This window comes from Centroberyx affinis, unplaced genomic scaffold (assembly GCF_046629955.1).
Source record: "Centroberyx affinis isolate AG114_WGS23_722 - 3 ecotype Tasmania unplaced genomic scaffold, CSIRO-AGI_Caff_v1 ptg001162l_1, whole genome shotgun sequence".
Classification (NCBI taxonomy): Eukaryota; Metazoa; Chordata; class Actinopteri; order Beryciformes; family Berycidae; genus Centroberyx; species Centroberyx affinis.
Genome location: NW_027279693.1, coordinates 393,340 through 413,651, shown reverse-complemented (window position 1 = coordinate 413,651; position 20,312 = coordinate 393,340). Strand labels below are relative to the sequence as shown.

Genomic DNA, 20,312 nt, shown 5'->3' with positions numbered 1-20,312 from the left:
TTCCATCTTCAGTCTGACATTGCCTCCACTCTAACCGATTTCCGTGGGGGAGGGGGATTCGATTTTCCCTAACCAATCACTAGAGACCAACGTATCTGGTACTGGTACGTAATTGGTACTTTTAATCAATTTAGAACAGCGTCTATCTTGTCTATAGCGGTCGCCATTGTTGTTACTACTACTCCTTGGTTCCGGTGCACAGCTTGACAACAGCTTGACAACGGCGTTAGTCGCGCCCGTGGCTCTGATTGGCTAATCGTTAGTCCCCCCCCTCATTGGACCGATCATTTTTCAACCGAGAAACCGCTGTTTCATGTCACGATGCCAGACCAGAATCAGTCAACTCGGTGGAGTGGGCGGATTCAAAGGTCTGGACCCAGGCAAGTCTTCTATAGCACATGAGCCCATTTGGAGCTCAGATGTTGTCTGCCAATATTGAAAAATGCTTACATTACTGACAACTATTCATGCCACATTGTAGCTATATTCATGTCAGGATCAGCAACTCTCGAGTCAAAAAACCAAGGGAATATAGGTCTACCAGTGTCACTAAAACTAAAATTTTAATTAAGCCTACTGTAGACCCCACTCCATCAGCTGTGTAAACTGTTACCCTTAAAGTTGGCTTTGTGAATATTAGGTCACTTACCTCCAAGACTCTACTTATCAACGATCTGGGGCCTCATTTATAAAACATTGCGTGCGCATAAAACCTGCCTGAAAAGTGCGTGCGCCACTTTCCACGCAGATTTTCGCATTCATAAAAACAAACTTGGCGTGAAAATGTGCGCAGGTCTATATGTCACCATTTGTCATAATGAAATCTGACAAATTCAAGGTGTTAGGCAATTGGACTGGATGTCTCAATGTAATAAAATAATGATGCGTTATGGTTACATGGCTCATTGGAGACGCCGGTGCCAGGTGCAGCCGTCCTCTTCAGCCAGCTTTTCACCACCGGTCACACTCTGTCTGATCCCCCATACAACGAGAATAAAGAACTTGTCTATGCGTTTTTATTGAAAAATCGAATTCATGTGAAATGTTGAGTGCGTTGTTACGTTCACTCTTTCCAAAAACAAAAGACACATTTTCGATACCTGGGTCAGTTGCCGCTCTCTCATCTTCCTCTCTCATGTCATGTCAGTGTCACCCTGTTTTTCTGGCACAATGCTACTAAATAGGGTTTCCCCCGTTATCGAGGTGAAACGTTCAAGAGGAGAGGGCTTTGTGGTGCCTCCTTGTCCCGCCAGTGGCACTGACACACTGTTGCTGGGCAGCAATGCGCTTCTTGGCAACCTTTATTTCTTTTTTATTTTTAGTTTAATAAAGGGTCCAGCTCTCGAAGCTGGCAGCATTAACTAATTAACATTAGCTACTGTGACATTTTGCCTCTCAACAAACTTTTTCTGGTTGGTGATGGCTGAACTGAGGCACCCGGGGAAATTTCTCTTTTCCTTCTGGCTCCGGCTTTTCTCACACAGAGGATGGAATGACAAGCACATTTACATACACATCAGTATTCATTCAGTGCATTTCATTAACCATCTATGGTTAATTGTGGGAGTTAAGGGGGCGGAGTATGAGGCTTGTATGTATGTACTTTTCCTCTTTTGTGCGCATGTAACCTTTTAGTGTGGAATCCATGCACAGTTTTATGAATGAGGTTCCTGGTCACTGAACATGGTCTAGATATGATGGGTTTATGTGAAAACTATGAGTATAGTTTTCGGATCACGGCATAGTCAAGCCAGTGAACCTAAATTTGAGGTACAAATATTGGCTCGACTAGTCAAACAAGTACAGAAGGTTAAGCTGCGTGGGGTGACTCTGAAGACTTTGACCAGATTGTTGGTAAAATGGGAAGGAGCATTGCTTGCATTAGAAACTGTGCCACCTATCTGCCATCTTCTATATGTCGGTATGGACTGTAGTACAGACATTAGTGTTATGCCATCTTGACTACTGTTCTGTAATTTGGGCATCTGCATCTAAGACTTACCTTCTGAAGCTGCAAATCGTACAGAAACTAGATTAACCCTTTGTTGCGTCCTTTGAACAAACTTTGCCAAAATGCATTCCTGCCTCAGGTGGCCTATGATTTCTAACCGTTTATCTTTTCTTAGAAATATTATTCATACTCAATACCCTGCAGTTCTTTATAATCAAATAGAATACTGTTCTGACACTCATCAGTACAGAACCAGAACAGCAATCACAAAATAGCTTGCACTACCTTGTCCAAGAACTAATGCAATGAAAAAGACAGAAACAGAGCGTCCATTAAACACACTTTAAACATACGCAATACTTTGGGTAAAGTTGCATTTTAACAACTGGTAAAAGCTGTTATTTTAAGTCCTCACTTACATTAACAATATACAATTAATTAGTCGTCAATAAGGCTGAAAATGTTTTAGTAGAATTCCTAGTATGTGTAATACCTTTGATATCACACTGTTAATTTTGGTTTAAATTGTTTTAGTTACTTTTTGTTGCTGTTGTTTTTTGTTTTAATTGTGTGTACAAAAGTAAAAGCATCGTTAGAACTTTTGTTTTTTTAAGTATGCTTATGTGGACTCAGTAAGACTAGTCTTTTGCCTGTGCATTAGGCTAATGGGGATCCGAACCATAAGCAATAAACAATTACCGTAAACGAACAAGACCATGACAGAGGAGATTGGCAGCCTCTACCAGCCTCTGCATACTGCATTTTACATTGCGTGCCACTGGGTCAGATTTGACTGGACATCTGTTGGATTGCTTTTATGCCACAAAACAGGAAGACGGCGCTGTTCTGTCAGCACAGTTGGAGCTAAAGCTTTCAGAGCTTCTGGCGATGGCAGATGGTGGAAGGAGTGGTAGGAGTGAAAGACTGATGTAGAAACAGGTTCCAGCATGTTTAGCGATTTCAGCAAGGTCAAAGATGCCAGGGATAGGGAGAGGGGACAGGAAGCAATGGGGTTTAGAGGAAATGTGGTCTTAAATTTGAGAAACACCAACACTAACAATACCACTGGCGTGACATAGAGGCTACGAATCGTCTCCACCATGGTCTCATTTGTTTATGGTAATTATCCCAAGGCACCCAGTCTCTGAAGTAAATTGAGCAGAGCATGTTGTTTCAAGGTATCGCCCATAATTTTGTCAGTGATATATTGATGTTTTAGCATGATACACATAGCCAATTAAATGACATAGAATTTTTTTTTAAATGTCAACAACCAAATTGCAAAAGTCAGTTGATCCCCTGTTTGGTTTTTGCAACCCATCCCTAACACCAATATACTGTATCTATCAAAGGCCAGATCAGCGGATATTATCTGTACACTGAGCCTAACACACTGACCTTAGCCTTCCTCTTCTGTCCTCTGCTGGTCAGCATCATGTCGGTGAACCCTCCGAGCAGCAACGATGCCTGCCTCAGCATCGTCCACAGCCTGATGTGCCACCGGCAGGGCGGCGAGAATGAAGGCTTTGCTAAGCGGGCCATCGAGAGCCTTGTGAAGAAGCTGAAGGAGAAGAAGGATGAGCTGGACTCGCTCATCACCGCCATTACCACCAACGGCGTCCACCCCAGCAAGTGTGTTACCATCCAGAGGACGCTAGACGGGCGGCTGCAGGTCAGTCTTCCTCGGACATTCAGAGTAACTTCAACCTAGACAATGAAAAATTCACTGTTTCCTTAGATTTTGTTGTTAACAACACTCATACAATGACTTTATATTTATTTGTCTACTCCTCAATTCAGCCTACTGCGCCACTTTTAAGTCTACTTTGTCTTTCTATGTTTGCACCATATAACAATAGAATGAAAATTTATCTTTTTAATAGTATTTTCTCAAGGGTTCTCTGGCTCATACTTTATAGTATACTTGGTTTGTGTCTTACAAAATCAGCAGGTTAAAACTGCCTTCAATGAAATGATCAGTAATGCAAGTTTGTCATGGCATTTATGGTCCAGCTGTGGAGCTGTACCACAGCAGAATGTTACCCCTTTGAAACACTGGAAATAGTAACTTTTTATTTGGAGTGCACCGATCGATCGGCCACCAATCATAATCTGCCGGTAAACATTCTAAATAGGCTTTGGTGATTGGCCGATTATTGTTTCAACTACTTAATCCAAAAAAACAAAGTTCCAATTGCTGGATCAGTAAAGTAGTCGACCATTTGCCAGGGTTCCTACGCAGGTCTGGAAAGTCTGGAAAAGTATTAAAAATGAATTTTATAATTTCCAGGTCTTGAATAGTTTGGGAATTTGAAAAAATGTCTGGAAAAGTATGGAAAATGTTGCGGTTCAGGTCCGATACACACATCATTCTAGCTTTTATGTGGTTGTAGAGCCACTTGGAGTCCACAGTTTTTGTTGATGTGAAGAATAATGTTCAGATAGAGGGACGCTCTTATTACCCAGCCGCTGTCAGCATGCATTATATCAAATACCCACCAAAATCAAATCCAGTCAAGAACATAGGGTCTGGGAAAAATATGGAATTTTAAAATTGAAACCATGTAGGAACCCTGCCAATCATCTCACATATCGTGATATTTGTCGCTGTGAAGAACAATCTTCATCTATACAGTGATATGACCTAGTTAGCAGGGGCAAGATGTCTATCTGCGTGAATCATATTGAACACCAGACAAAATCTTCAAAACAAATCAAGGTCTGGAAAAAGTATGGAATTTTTTAATTGAAAATGTGTAGGAACCCTGATTTGCATATGAACAGTATGACCGAGATTAGTGACAAAGCGTGGTAGAGTGGTAGAGGGAATCAAGAGTCTTAAGTGCAGAGACTGGGGCATGCATATAAATAATGTCGCAGTAATCTAAGACTGGTATGAAGGTAGAGGAAACTAGTCTTTGCTTGGCGTATTGAGAAAACCAGGATTTGTTTTGAAAAAAGAAACCAAGCTTGACTTTGAGTTTTTTTGCCAATATATCCAGCCAGATTCCCAGGTACTTGGAGCTTGTAACATGTACAATTTGCATGTTATTTGCTGTCATAATGGGCTGAGTTGTGGGAGTTTGCGCAGGAAAATGTCATAAATTTGGTCTTGTCAGAATTCAGCAGAGTTGAATTGAGTCGGAGAACCCAAATCTTCCTGCAGGGTGTGAAAAGCAAACTGGAGTTTAGATAGAGCGATGTCTACAGAGGGGGTAATAGAATAAAAAACAGTGTCCTCTGCATAAAAGTGAGCTTTTGTGTCCACAATGCCATCATAAAGATTTTTTCTATAAATACTGAAGAGGATGGGAGCCAGAATCGAGCCCTGAGGAACACCATTTTTAACATTTAAAAAGCTGGATTTCAGACCAGAGACTTCAACAGAGACACACTGCTTCCTGTTAGAAAGATATTGTTTAAACCAGCCAACCACACTAGAACTCAGCCCAACATCGTGTAATCTATTGAGGAGCGTTTGATGGTCAACAGTTTCAAAAGCCTTGGACAGGTCAGCAAAGAGACAAGCACAGTGTTATTTACTGTCCAAGGCGTTTTGTCACATCATTAACAATGTTTATTATAGCCGAGGTGGTGCTGGGCCCGCTCTAAAACCTGATTGGTGCTTATTGAGAATGTTATTTTCGGACAACTGAGAGTTTATGAGGCTCTCAAGGGTTTTTGCGAGGACAGATCATTTAGAAATGGGTCTGTAGTTATTCAAATTTGCAGGATCACCACCTTTGTGTAGTGGTAGAACGTGAGCCATTTTCCAGATAGAAGGCATCGTGTTTGTTTGAAAAATTTTAAATCAGAGGTGCAATTATGTCAGCCGCAGTTTTTTAACAGATGAGGTTCAAGCATGTCAGGACAAGAGGATTTGACACCATCAATGGTGCAGGGCCTTGAGCACCTCAGCGCCGGCAAAAGGTCTAAAATTAAATGCAAAATTGTTTTCTTTTGCCATAGGGCAAACAAAAGACTGGGAGAAAGCAGCTCTCAAAAATAGAACAGGACTGAATAAAGTGCTGATTGAAATGATTCACCATATCAGATTTATTTGTGACAGACTGTGATGATCCAAGTGAAATCTCAAATGGAAGATTATTATTACTAGGGATAGGGATAAAGATTTAACAGTCTTCCTGGCCCAAAGACTATTTCGAAGATCTAGTGTATCGGCAAGGTCTTGGGAGAACCATGGATTTAATCCTGAATCTTTTCAAGGGGGCATGTTTGTCAGAAACAGATAAAAACTGGGACTAAAGTATTTCCATTGAGAAAAGCTTGTTCTGTTTCAGGGAACTGTTTGTAGTTTCTGCGGATAACAAAGCGCAGAGGGGGTTTAGGAATCTCGGTGTCCCTAACACAAGCCATAACATAATGATCACTCGCGTTGTTAGGGAAGGTAGTGAGTTTCTGCAGACAGTTTGCAAACATACGATCGATAAGGGAGGACTTCTCCAGGTTTTTAGAGTTTGGTCTAGTTGGAGACTCAATTAGGCCTAACTGTGTTAAGTTAAATGCCTCACACTGACCTTTTAGATCATCAGAGGAAGGAGTTAGCCAGTCCCAATCACTAAGACCTCCGATTTAATACATTTCACTAATAATTTTCTGCGGACTTTGGATCCAGACTTTGAGTAAATCTAATTTAGGCAATACACTTCTAATGTTCAAATGGAGAATACCAATACCAAATCAGCAGGATTGGCTGAACATCGGACATCAGGTCCAGGGTTGGGCTGGACATTGCCAGAGAGAAGCAAGAGTAGCAGGATAATACAGTGAGACATTGACTTAGCGTTGGAGACGGATTGATTTGCTTGGAAGTCAGCTCAAACAAATAACTTAAATATGGTACATTTCTGCAGGTGAATACATTCCAGTGATATGACCAAATTTTTCCAAAGAGATTGGGACATAGAGAAGAAGTCATTGATGGAACGGAAGGCAGGTTTCCAATCGAGCTGTTTAGTTGATCTTTGGCACTTCATCATTGGTATTATAGTTTGTATTGTAGTTCATTAACACAAGTAAGAGTAGCAGAAACATGGACATGTTGTCACAGGTCAATTGGCTTGGGAACTGAAAAGTCACAGTTCCAATCGGCTTGGTAGCTGATAAGTCACAGATCCAGGGTGCGGTTCAAAGTCCGATAAAGGTAGCCTACTCTTGGCCAGCTATTTAACACAGTTATGAACACAGGATGAAATAGCTGTGGATGTGAGGATATAGTGCTAACTCATTAATAAATAAACACCAAGCCACAGATGGAATTTAGTAACGCACAAGCAAGCTACGACTCACCAGTGAATCCAACATAGAGAGAACAGCTGAAGACTTAACTCACCGAATTGGAAAGCTGGGTCCACATCATCCAGTGAACAGGCAGAAACCCACCCACTAAGTGATGTTGGCTTACAAGAGGTAGCAGCAAGGGCAACGGAATTTAACTGGCAAGTGTTTAGTAGTAGGCGAGTAGGGCTGAACAATTAATCAAAATATTATCGAAATCGCCATATGGCCTACTGCAATTTTCAAATCGCAGGAGGCACAATATTTGTTAGGGCGAAATGTGTCAAAATAGCATTTTAAATGAAATATTGTGGTGCTGCAGAGATGTCCTGGCCTACACATCATATTCTACAGACTTAAGAAAACATCTTTGTTTGGTACAGATCCCCGCAAAAATCACACCATAATCATTTTAAAATGTTTTTCAATGAAAATGAGAATAATGATGTAAAAATGATCATTCCCTCTAATATCGCAAATCATATCGCAATTGCAATGTCGGTCAAAATAATCACAATTAGATATTTTTTCAAAATCGTTCAGCCCTATAGGCGAGTAACAAGGAACAGCATCAAAGCGGGGGAGTTCCTAGGGCCCACAATGAGCACGTAGATGGAAATAAAGTCTAAGTGGCACAAATGCCATCGGGAGCAAGGGTAGATTAATGCAGAGACCAGGCCCAGGGAAGCAACGGCGGGGCAATGGCAAGGCAAACAACCGCAGCCGCAGACCAGGTCGGGTGAAAAGATGGCTCTCCTGCACCAGAGGCCCCTGGGCAAAACGAGGCCATCAAGTATGAATTCAAGTCCAATCCAAATCCAACTCACAGGTAGTCAGAAAAAAGTCAGATATAATGGGTTTTCATTTCAGGTGTTGATATCCACAGTGTGTTTGTGTGAGACAGTGGGTAAATTAGCTAAATTTGCTAAAATGTGGTCCATATCCTATTACGTGTCTATTCAGAAGTATCACTTTGTCCTCTATGTTTTCCAAATTAGCTGCTTCTCCGGGTTTCTTTCGTACAGTGTTTCATTCTCCCTGTTGTTCATGCTCAGTCTTCTTTTTTTTGGGCTTTGCACCTTTAATGTTTTGTTATAAATGTTGTGGGGAGACTAGCCTATGAATAGAAATTGAGGATATACAGCAAGCCTTTGATGAAAGCCAAACCTCTTGCATAAAAGCAACCATAAAAGACATTCCCTCGTCAATTCTGACATCTAAACATTGAATAGTAATGAAAGCACAGCAAAGTCGATTTCAAACACTTCATGCCTGGAGACAGCTAGCACTAACCTTATCACAACAAAGCTAAAAGGTTTGGGGCCAATTTAAAAATGTGGAGCTGCTAATTAATGGGAATAGCTAATGCTATGAGGCTTCAGTCATTTAATCCTTGCTAATTGTGGCTAATGCTACAAGGTTACTTGGTAGCTGCCTGTACTCACGTCGCTAGTGCTATAAAATTACAGACAACTGGAAGTCACAGTAACTGCAATGCAAAACTAGCCTCACTGCACTGAAAACAGCTAATGTTAGCTGCGGTGGATGATGAAATCCTTAGCAATAGCGGCTATCCATGCAGGAGGAAAAAAAAAAAGATTCTCTGGAGCCTCATCTTACACTACATGGTTATGAATGCAGATCAACTTTAGGCAGCCTATAATTGGAATAGCCAATACCTCTTTTTCAGCTCTATCAATGAAGTGAATTTAACCTATGTAAGATTGAGAAGCCTTCTGCAATTGCGGTGTTTGTTACATTGACCATGGAGTCGTACGAGACTTATAAACATTATCACGCATTTGTAAGGCAGAGTAGAAAAGCTCGCCCAGTACTCATCTGCAGCACAGAGACTGGTGGGGCTTGATAGAAAGCAACAGACAGAGAGAGATGAAGGGAGTTCCCATTGAAGGAGGAGGAGGAGGGGGTGTGGAGTGGAGGAAAGGGTATCCATGAGTTCTTAAAATCTTAAATACAGACACAGCTGAGCCGTTCGGCACAATATCATGGAGGCAGTTATTTAGTATGGGAAGGATGTTTGTATCATCAGGTTTCAGTGGGAGATATAGCTTTAAGGCCTTAGAGTAAAAGTATTAAATTGTCTTAAATACAGTTGTTAAAAGTCTTATATTTTTCACCATGGAATTATTTGTCTGCTATAGAGCACAGTTAATAGTACAATCTCCATTCTATCTACTTTACCAAACTGGACTTCATGTCCCTTAATTATTTCCTGCTGTTATTTTCATTAGCTATGTTCAATGGGATATACAGTAGGCCGGTTTTGCCAGCTTTGTTGCTTTATTTTGATTTTTGAATTGGTCTTAAATCCAGGTCTTCATAGCATTAAAAAAGGCCTCAGAAAGTCTTACATTTGGCTTTCAGAAACCTGCCGTTACCCTGGAGGAGGAGGAGGAGGAGGAGGAGGAGGAGGAGAGGCCTGTGAAAGTTGTTGTGTCTGTCAGACAGGAAAAGGGCGGGCTAACTTCAGGCCCTCTCTGTATGTGTGTGTGTGTGTGTGTGTGTGTCTACTTGTAAAAGAATGAAAATGTGCTCACATCGGGACCTTTGAGAGCAAGTCAAAACAGACTCTGTGTGTGTCTGTGTTAGAGGTTCACTCAATAGGCTCTGTGCTAATCCATATGAAGTGCTGATGGAGGACATCATGTGTCACCTTCCATGACCTTCTCCACTCAGATGGAGGCCAGGCTTCATATAACCCACAGTCTTTTGCGCTCGTCACGTCTGTCTTTTCTCTCGAGCTGTGTTACTTTGAATTAGAAAAGCCGAATGTAAACGGAAAAAGCGAATAAATCTTCCTCAATAGTGCAAAAAAAAGAAATAAATTCTCTAAAAATATTGATGGAAATGTATTTGTCAAATAAAAAATGAAGAAGGCTTGACATAGACTGAAAAATGGTTCAATCTCATTGTACAACAACAAAGTGGCTTTAGATGTTCTGAAATGCCCATGACCTCCTCCAGATATATTCATATTGTTTCTAACATGTATACGTCTCCATTGTGGTTCTATGACTGTTAGTTGGTACATTAGACTATCATACGTTTTATTTCTAACATGTATAAGTCTCCATGTGGTTGTATGACCGTTAGTCGGTACATTAGCGTGTTGTTTCTAACATGTGTAAGTCTCCATGTGGTTGTATGACCGTTAGTTGGCACATTAGAATATCATACATGTTGTTTCTAACATGTATAAGTCACCATCATGCTTGTTTGACCATTAGTTAGTACATTAGAATAACATACATAGGCCTACTGCAATAATTGAAGAATCAAGTGATTGTGATTATAAGAGCCAACCGCAATTATTTTGTATAATCATGATCATTGTTTTGTTTTAGAATTTTCCTCTTCCATATTAACTTAAAAAAAAAAAAAAAAAAAGCAAATATGTGTCCGAATTGGTCAAACTTTATATCCCGTTGCCCACTAATTTTCCTCTTCCATATTAACTTCAAAAAAAAAAAAAAAAAGCAAATATGTGTCCGAATTGGTCAAACTTTATATCCCGTTGCCCACTAATTTTCCTCTTCCATATTAACTTCAAAAAAAAAAAAAAAAGCAAATATGTGTCCGAATTGGTCAAACTTTATATCCCGTTGCCCACTAATTTTCCTCTTCCATATTAACTTCAAAAAAAAAAAAAGCAAATATGTGTCCGAATTGGTCAAACTTTATATCCCGTTGCCCACTTCCAGTAGTGTGATGAGGCGAGTTCCTGGACTTCAAGCATTCATGCTGCTTCTGCATTTCCATGAAATATATGTGGTAAAAACATGGATATGGACAGCTACTGGTCAGTTTAAACAGACTTTTTTTTTTCAGACAAACCATGCCAAATGAGCGCTTCAGAGAAATCCTGTGAGGGTGTGTGTTGCAGGGCTAAGGGAGGAGACGAGAGAAGAGTGTGTGCGCGAAACCGACTCGTCTCGCGTTGAAAGTCTTTCCGGGGATCCAAGTAATTTTACCCAATTTCTGGTGGTGTTTTTTAATCATTATTTACCCTCAAAAACAAATTAGCCCATATGACAAGTATTCTGATAACTTGGCAGGTATTGGGATAATTTGGCTATTGACCTAACCCCCAAATGGAGCTTTTCAGAGCAACACTGCATATATTACTATACTGAAGTTGATAAAATTAAAGAGCTTCTGTATCATATTTGAATTTCAGTAAAGGTTATCCTAATGAAATGTTTATCCAAATGTTCTTCAGATATAGAGAGCTAAATTGTAAAGACCTTTCTGTTGCTCATGCACACTGTATTGAACCCCTAGATGGCAGTATTACATATAGTGTTGCTGCAGTTCTTTTGTGACCCCTTTATGCATGGTTACATCATCAACATTATGGTTACATCACCATTTATGAATACAATCCCAATTTGCTCAATCGCTGATATTCTAATGTCATGGAAGATTCCCATAGAGAGGAGGGTTCAAACCTTTTCAAAGTTCACACCAACACAGTAACATTCAATGAAATCAGCATACCGTAAGAAGCAGAGGCTATGGTCCAACAGCAGTTAATAAAATATGCAAATGGTGGCTATATCACAAAGTTATTGCGATAGAAAAGAAGAGAACCAAACAGAGACTGTCTCGTAGCCCATTGAGAATCCTAATTGCTCTCTGTCCTTGCCACAGATCAAGCCAAAGGACTGAATACTCTGGTAAAACAATTGCATGATACAACAATCTACTTTAAAATCTCTTCGTTTCTGCAAGAGCACAGTCTTCAAATTTAAAAGATAAACTAATGCTGTGTCATATTTGAATAATGAGTGAGTGGGGAACAGTGGCACAACATTCATTGGTGTACAGGGTAGGCTTTGGCCAACATCACAATACCTCAATACCACGGACATATAACAAATGTCCGCGGTATTGAGTATATTAATATTGATGACATGACACAGCTCTGATGGGCGCCAGTACTAGTACTCTTAGGGGATGAAACCGATATGAACACATGATAACAGAGTTCAGTCTAACTTGTTGGCTGCATTTCACCAGAAACTAATTTATCCATATGATCAGCTTAGGGTTAACCCCTGGTAGGGCTGGGCGATATGGACAAAATCAAACAGCACGATATTTTTGACCTAATACCTCTATCGATATTGCGACAATATTGTAGGGATGACTATTGGTGCTTTCACAAAATATTTACACAATGAGATTTTTGATAAATAATCATCAGTAATGTGGATATAATGACTAAGTGGGTAAAGGCAAATAATAGAACAGCTAGAACAGTCTGGTAAGTTCAGAAAATGACATCACTTTACTGTAATGCAGCCTTTAAAACCAGGAAAAGACACTTATGCCATATCACCATATTACGATATCTAAAATCTAAGACGATATCTAGTCTCATATCACGATATCGATATAATAAGATTGTGTTCTTGATGACAGTGCTCAAAGATGTTGTGCTCCACACTCCTGTCAGCCTGTTCGGCAAACTGACACAGATCCAAGAAGGGAGAGACCCTCGGGAGAAGGTGTTTTAACACTATCTTCTTGAGGGATTTTATCGGGGCAGAGGTTCACGCATTCATGCCCGTGGGTCTGTTATTTTTGGGCGCGACCTGTGGAAAGGGTGGTGGATTGTTCCGGTGTCCGGCGACATCTGAAACAGCTGTTGGAAAAGATGTGCTGGCCGGTCAGCACACATTTTTTGAATTTTACAGCTAATGCCATCCGGACCACTAGATTTACGGGGGGTTAACACGGTTAAACTGACTATACATATCATCCTCAGTAATTGTCATGGCATCATCTGTGGTCAAATTACCTCGTACCCTTCTCGTGACCTGATCAGATCTACAATAAAAACTCAAAAAAGTTCAAATTATTAACAAATTCAAGTTCATTTGTGACAGTCATGGCATGGCTTTTTGGTTTACATCTCGATCATTTGTATTCCCTGCTAAACCTTCCTTGTGTTGTACCTAAAAAACAGTTTTAATATATCTTTATAGGTCGCTTTGCATTCCTTGATCCTAGTTTTCTTTTTTCTTTTTTGTCTGTACAGGTGGTACAGATCAAGATTAAAACTACCCATTTGTATCTGGTGATTTTTTACTATTACTATTAGTAAAATTATTACTAAACTATTAAATAATGTATCAATTAATACCGTAGTTAACATGAACACCATTAGTAAATTACACATTAGTTAACTGTTAAGTAAGGGTTATGTAATGCTTAATAAGCATTAACTAACCCTTATTAAGCATTAACTAACCCTTAACTTAGTGACCCTCATTGTAAAGTGTTACCAAATCATTATTATTATTATTAAATACGTTTATTGGTAAAATGATTTTTAAAGCTCTCCATGGTTGAAAGCACCTCATTTAAATATGATTGGTTGTACCTGACGTCATCAATGCAATTATTCTTAGCTGATCAGCCGCAATGGCAGACTTTACCACATGTGCATTTGTAAACGCAATTTAGCACGTCTTATTTGTGATCTTGGAACCTCAGGCCCATCGTGTGCACTACAGTACATGTAAAGGAGATCAAATACACGTGATGAACACAACAAAGGATTGCATGGCACAGCCAGCTGACTCGTCACACCAGTAGTTATATAGTCGCCAAATGGTTTTCCAGGACTTCTTTGAGACTTTGCCCCCTCGAAAGTCATTCTCCATGACCTCCTCCCACACCCGGCCTTTTGCTTTGGCAACCGCTTTAGACTGCTGATACCCGTCAGCTGAGTCAGAAGTCCCCTGTGCCAACGAGGGCCCCCGAAGGCCTCCTTCTTCAGCTTGGCAGCCCCCCCTCTCTGCCGGCGTTGACCAGTGGGTTCTTGGGTTGCCAAAACAACCTTTTGGCCACAGATCCTAGCAGCCACTTCTATGACAAAGGCTTTGAACAGGGTCCATCGATTCATGTTGCCAACCTGCTCCAGGGATTTAGGAGAAACTCATTCAGAGACGAGAGTTGAAATCGCAGGCATTCCCAGCAAACGCTCACTGAACATTTGGGTTCACCTGGTTTGTGCAGCAGCCTCCCGCAGCATCTGAACCAACTCGCCACCAGATGGGGATCAGTGGACAGCCCAGCCCCTCTCTTCACCTGCAAGCATCCAGAATAGGGCTGCAACTAACGATTATTTTCATTGTCGATTAATCTGTCGAATATTTCTTCGATTAATCGATTAGTTGTTTGGTCTATAAAATGTCAGAAAATGGTGAAAAATGTGGATCAGTGTTTCCCAAAGCCCAAGATGACGTCCTCAAATGTCTTGTTTTGCCCACAACCCAAAGATATTCAGTTTACTGTCATAGAGGAGGAAAGAAACCAGAAAATATTCATATTTAAGAAGCTGGAATCAGAGAATTTTGACTTATTTTTCTTAAAAAATTACTCAAACCGATTAATCGATTATCAAAATAGTTGACTATTGATTAATTTAATAGTTGACAACTACTCGATTAATCGATTAATCGTTGCAGCTCTAATCCAGAACAAATGGCTTCAGGACTGAAGAAACAACTACAAAGTCAATCATTGACCTTTGACCCAATGTACCATGTACACCTTTGAACCTCCTTGTGTTAGAACATGGTGTTTGTTATGGACAATCCGTGGCTAGCACAGAAGTGCAATAACAACAAACCATTCAGGTTCAGGTCTGGGACACCATTCCCCCCCAATCACGCCACTGCAGGTTTCCCAGTTGTTGCCAAGGTGAGCATTGAAGTCTTCCAGTAGGACTAAGGAGTTTGTAGGTGGAATATTCTTCAGCACCCCACTCATTGTCTCCAAGAAGGCCGAGTAATCAGAACTTCTAAGTAGGAGTCAAGGAGTCGACATGGTGTACTCTCTCTCTCTGTCTCTCTCTCTTTCTCTGTATCGCTCTGTCTCTTTTTCTCTTTCCATCTGTCCTTCAGTCTCTTTCTTTATCTCTATTCCTTTCGCACACATACACAGACACACGGGGGGGGGGACTAAAGTCAGAGCAGACCTACATGTGTGTTAGGTTAATCCAATAGTCAGTTTGTCTCATGTCACTCACTCTCTCCCATACACACTGGGCTTTTTACCCACCCAATCAGTACCACCAAGCACCAAGTGACAATATTATTTTTTAAAGTCAAAATGAAATGAAAAATGTCTCTTTCACCTTGGTTTTCACAATATCATAACGTACACCTATTTAACAATAAATGCCAAAGTATTTACACAATTAATTTCCTTGTATTTTTATTAAAATCCAATTACTTTTACATCCTGGAAAACAGTTTATTTTATTGGTTACTTCATGGTGTACCAGCAGCAAGCGTACATCTGTCTGTGTTTATAATGGTCCATCCCCCATGTTATTTCAATTGTAAATACATTGAAATACGGAAGCCATACACCATCAAAATGGTGTTTCCTTGTTACTTTAATTCACACTCAATGCACTCAATTCAATGCACTAGGCAGTTTTGCCCCACATGGAAGCGAGAGGTAGCTGTTTGAATTTTGAGGACTTAATTTCCCAGAAATCCTGTAAGGTGACGTTAGTAAATTAAATGTCTTAGTGTGTGGTGAGGGTGGAGATGCTGAAGAGCTTTTGGATTTGACTCTTACGTTCTGATTGATTGGTTTTTACAGAAGTCTTTAAATAAGTGTATCATTAGAAAGATCTGTTTTATTGTTGTTGTTCTCCTCACAGTGAATCACTTCAGTGTTGGATTCAGCTTCACATGTGATTGATGTCCATTTACATGCATGGCTACTGGCGGCCAGACACAGAAACACAACCACAGAAACACAACTCAAAACAACAAACTTTTCAGCTCACTGGGTTTTGAATTTCGACTCTCAGTGTTGAAGCAACCAATGTGATTGTCTTGTTAATATAAGCTTACGATCATCCTGAACTTTGTTAGCATTAAGCTCAGTCTTGTGTAGCCAACAAAGATCTATACTCTTGGATGGGGAAAGAAATGTATTCTTTATATCCTGTTAAATGTGAATTCATAACATCGTCAAATAGGGCTAGTTCAGATATCAGCTGTCTTTGTGCAAGCACTGAAGTCTCAAACTCTACAGTATAAACTATAGGCTTTTGAGGCTAGCATTGGCTAACTTACTATGTTGTAGTGTTATTGCACCATTAGCTGATTATTGTTCTCCCTCTCTCTCTGATTATAATCACGAGTCTATTGAAGGGGAAAAAACCATACTGCTGATTACAAACAACGCAACATCAAGTCCGTGATTATTAGAAAAGACTGAACACAAGAATAAACAACATTTCACACAAAAGCTGTGTTCTTCACTTTTCCTCTCTATTCAGTTTGTGTCAGCACAGACAGCGCCACTGTCTAACCAACACTATGCATAGGTGCATCACCATCTGGCTGCAGCTGTGCAGACGGCTCTCTCAGGCCCCTGTTGCTAGCCCTCTGTCGCCATCTACTGCTTTGGAGGTTTTTCTCACTACTAACTGAATTTGTCAAGCAGTATGCACAACAAATACATATTAAACAATACATTTGATCCTTTAAAACCTTTGATATGTTCTTCCCTTGGGCGACCTCCTTATTTGCATTCTATGCAAAACACAGTATAATGATTAAATTGAAAATTGGGGGTGAGGATTCTAAGGCCTAATTGTGTTGGTAACACTTTACAATAAGGGTCACTAAGTTTAATGCTTATTAAGCATTAACTAACCCTTAATTAACAGTTAACTAATGTGTAATTTACTAATGGTGTTCATGTTAACTAAGGTGTTAATTTATACAGTTTATAAAGATGACTATTAAATAATGTATAAATTAATACCTTAGTTAACATGAACACCATTAATAAATGATTACCAGACACATTAGTTAACTGTTAGTTAAGGGTTATTTAATGCTTATTAAGCATTAACTAACCCTTAACTTAGTGACCCTCATTGTAAAGTGTTACCATTGTGTTTTCTGTGACATTGTCAACAATGCCTGGCATGTCAATGTTGAATCTTTCCCCTCCAGCCAAATTATTTCAAGTAGAATTAACCAAAATAAATTCATTTTGCAATCGTAGTAACACAGTGAAAAGAACAATTTACATCCCAATAAAACTGTACACACAGTATAGCACACTCATATCGTCATGAAGTTTATTGTTAATTTTCCCTTTAAAATTTAATGAATCTGTCATTCTCTCTTCTCAGTGCAATAGTCTATAAAAAAGAGCAGCCTTTTGATGCAAGAAGGCATCAGGTGGGCATGTCGAGATGTCTGCTGAGACACACACACACACACACACACACACACACACACACACACACCTTTTCCCCGCTGTCACCACATTACTTAAAGCTACACTAGACAACTTTGAATGTCGGTAGCTCCAAATGACAGTGAGTCAACTGCTTGATTTTTTGATTTCAATACCCAGAAATCCTGTATCGTGAGGTCAGTAAACTGCCACTGCCACTGCCGGCCCCTTTCGTATCCTTGGACGAGAGAGGCAAAAGATCTAAGGTTGCTGTCCAGCTTTCTCTGGACAGAGCGCTCACTCATTGCCGTTTAGGAGACACTTTGGATTTCACTCTTAAATTTTGATTTGTCATTTCCTGTGGGCAGAGACGTGTTCACTCTTCATGCGTCCAAAAATTGATCCAATCGATCCAAAAAAAGATTTGAGAACGCCAGACCCAAAACCAGACCATTATCTTGTTGAGGTACTGTAAAATGACATTTAAATTGTAGCTTCAGAGACCCAAGACTTGAGACGATCAGATTGGACCAGAGCAAGAACAATCTTTTTTTATTAGTTTCCTGACTGCCAGAAAGTTGCTCACTGAATGTTGAGACTGTCTCCAGAGTGCTGTGTGTACTTCCATTGCATAATAATCCAGGGTAGTGCACAAACGCAGGCAGTTGATGGGCGTTGTTATTGTGGAAGTCACAACAATTGAGGGACTCCACACAGTAAAGCAGTTAACCAATATCTTTATTGATAATTAAGGAAAAAAAATTAAGTTATGGGGGTGTGAAGTCAGTAGTCAGGCAAAGTTTTTTAACCTACCTGGGACTATGTGTACCAACAACTAGGGCTGAACGATTTTGAAAAAATATCTAATTGCGATTATTTTGACTGATATTGCAATTGCGATATGATTTGCGATATTAGAGGGAATGATAATTTTTACATCATTATTCTCATTTTCATTGAAAAACGGATAGATAGATAGATAGATAGATAGATAGATAGATAGATAGATAGATAGATAGATAGATACTTTATTCATCCCCGTGGGGAAATCCAGGTGTCCAGTAGCTCACACAATCTGTATTAACATATAACGATTAGGGATAATACACAATAAAAGAAGGTAATGCAGCATGCACAGGGTTAAAAAACAAAATTACTTAAAAGCAAAGAGTCATATAAATAAATAAATAAATAAATGAATAAAAGGTGCCAATAAAAAGTAACAAGTACCACATAGTCCTTGAGGATTATTGCACAGAGTCCAGTGGTATTATTGCACAGGGTCCACACAGTCCTTGACAGAGTAAAGCCTACACAGAGTCCAGTAGTAATATTTCACAGAATCAAGCAGCCGAGGTCATGAGCCCCTGCCATTGACTGAGGTGTTGTAAAGTCTGATGGCTGTGGTCTGGTGATTTTGCGGGGATCTGTACCAAACAAAGATGTTTTCTTAAGTCTGTAGAAGATGATGTGTAGGCCAGGACATCTCTGCAGCACCACAATATTTCATTTAAAATGCTATTTTGACACATTTCACCTTTAACAAATATTGCGCCTCCTGCGATTTGAAAATTGCAGTAGGCCATATTGAGATTACGATAAAATTTCGATTAATTGTTCAGCCCTACCAGCAAAGCAAGAGAAATGATTGAACACAGTACGGACAGCGAAGGAAAGGAATTGCGCATGTCTTGTCCCAACGGTGCTATGCTCTCTCTGCAGGTGGCAGGGAGGAAAGGCTTCCCCCACGTTATTTATGCCCGGCTGTGGCGCTGGCCTGACCTCCACAAAAACGAACTCAAGCACGTCAAGTTCTGCCAGTACGCCTTCGACCTCAAGTATGACAACGTCTGTGTCAACCCCTACCATTACGAGAGAGTGGTTTCACCGGGCATCGGTAGGTCCACCTCACGGTCCGACACATGGCCCAGATTAGGACTGTTAATATGTACGGTATCTGCTTAAAATGTTTCATTTTATCACAAACAATTGGAACAGCTGTCATCCTTGTGCTTACTGATCCTTCATCCTCTGTCTAACTCGCTCCCTCACTTCACCTTACTTCTATTCTTTTTTTTTTTTCCCTCTCCTGCAGTGGGCCTCAGCCTGCAAAATACAGGTGAGTTCAATTCTACAACATCACAGTGTAGGAATGTCAGACACGTTGATCACAGAATCAGACATGTTTAGGGTTGCAAAATTCCGGGAATTTTCAAAGTTGGAAACTTTCCATGGGAATTAACGGGACTTTATGGGAATTAACGGGAATTTATGGGAATAAACGGGAATAAACCAGGAATTTACGAAATTGAAGGTATGCTCTTAATAGGGAACTTAAATATAGTTGGGGAAAATATATTTTAGCATAATCCTGACTAAAACAACCAGATATCATGCAAGTACAGTTGAATATCTATGCTATTCCTCAATCACATGCACACATAGCACACTGCTTACTGCAGGGCTATTGAGACCACGCCCCCTACATGCACTGTGCATTCCTGTGCATTTTTATTAATTTTTGAATGGGTTGGGTCGGGGGGATGAGTAATATTTAACTCAACATTCATGTTTTTGTTCTTCAATGAAAGAATTGATTGTTCAATAAAATATTTAACACTTGATAAAGTTCTACTTACAAATAAATCTGTTTTAATTGTATTATTTTGGACGGATGTCTGCTTATAACAAAACAAATATTTATGCTTGGATATGATACCTTTCCATTAAATTACCCTCAATTCCCAGTTAATTCCCATAAATTCCCATTAATTCCCATAAATTCCCATAAATTCCCATAATTCCCATGGAAAGT

At 39.9% G+C, this 20,312-nt stretch overlaps 1 protein-coding gene across 1 annotated transcript in view; it reads left to right on the top strand.

Moving 5' to 3' along the window:
* smad10a (SMAD family member 10a) overlaps nucleotides 1-20,312 on the top strand; it is a 44,225-nt gene that overhangs the window by 7,031 nt on the left and 16,882 nt on the right. The window contains exons 3-5 of the mRNA XM_071524169.1: nucleotides 3,383-3,623; nucleotides 19,220-19,394; nucleotides 19,593-19,616. Of these exons, the coding sequence (XP_071380270.1) occupies nucleotides 3,383-3,623; nucleotides 19,220-19,394; nucleotides 19,593-19,616 (440 nt within the window). The remainder of the gene's footprint in view (nucleotides 1-3,382; nucleotides 3,624-19,219; nucleotides 19,395-19,592; nucleotides 19,617-20,312) is intronic.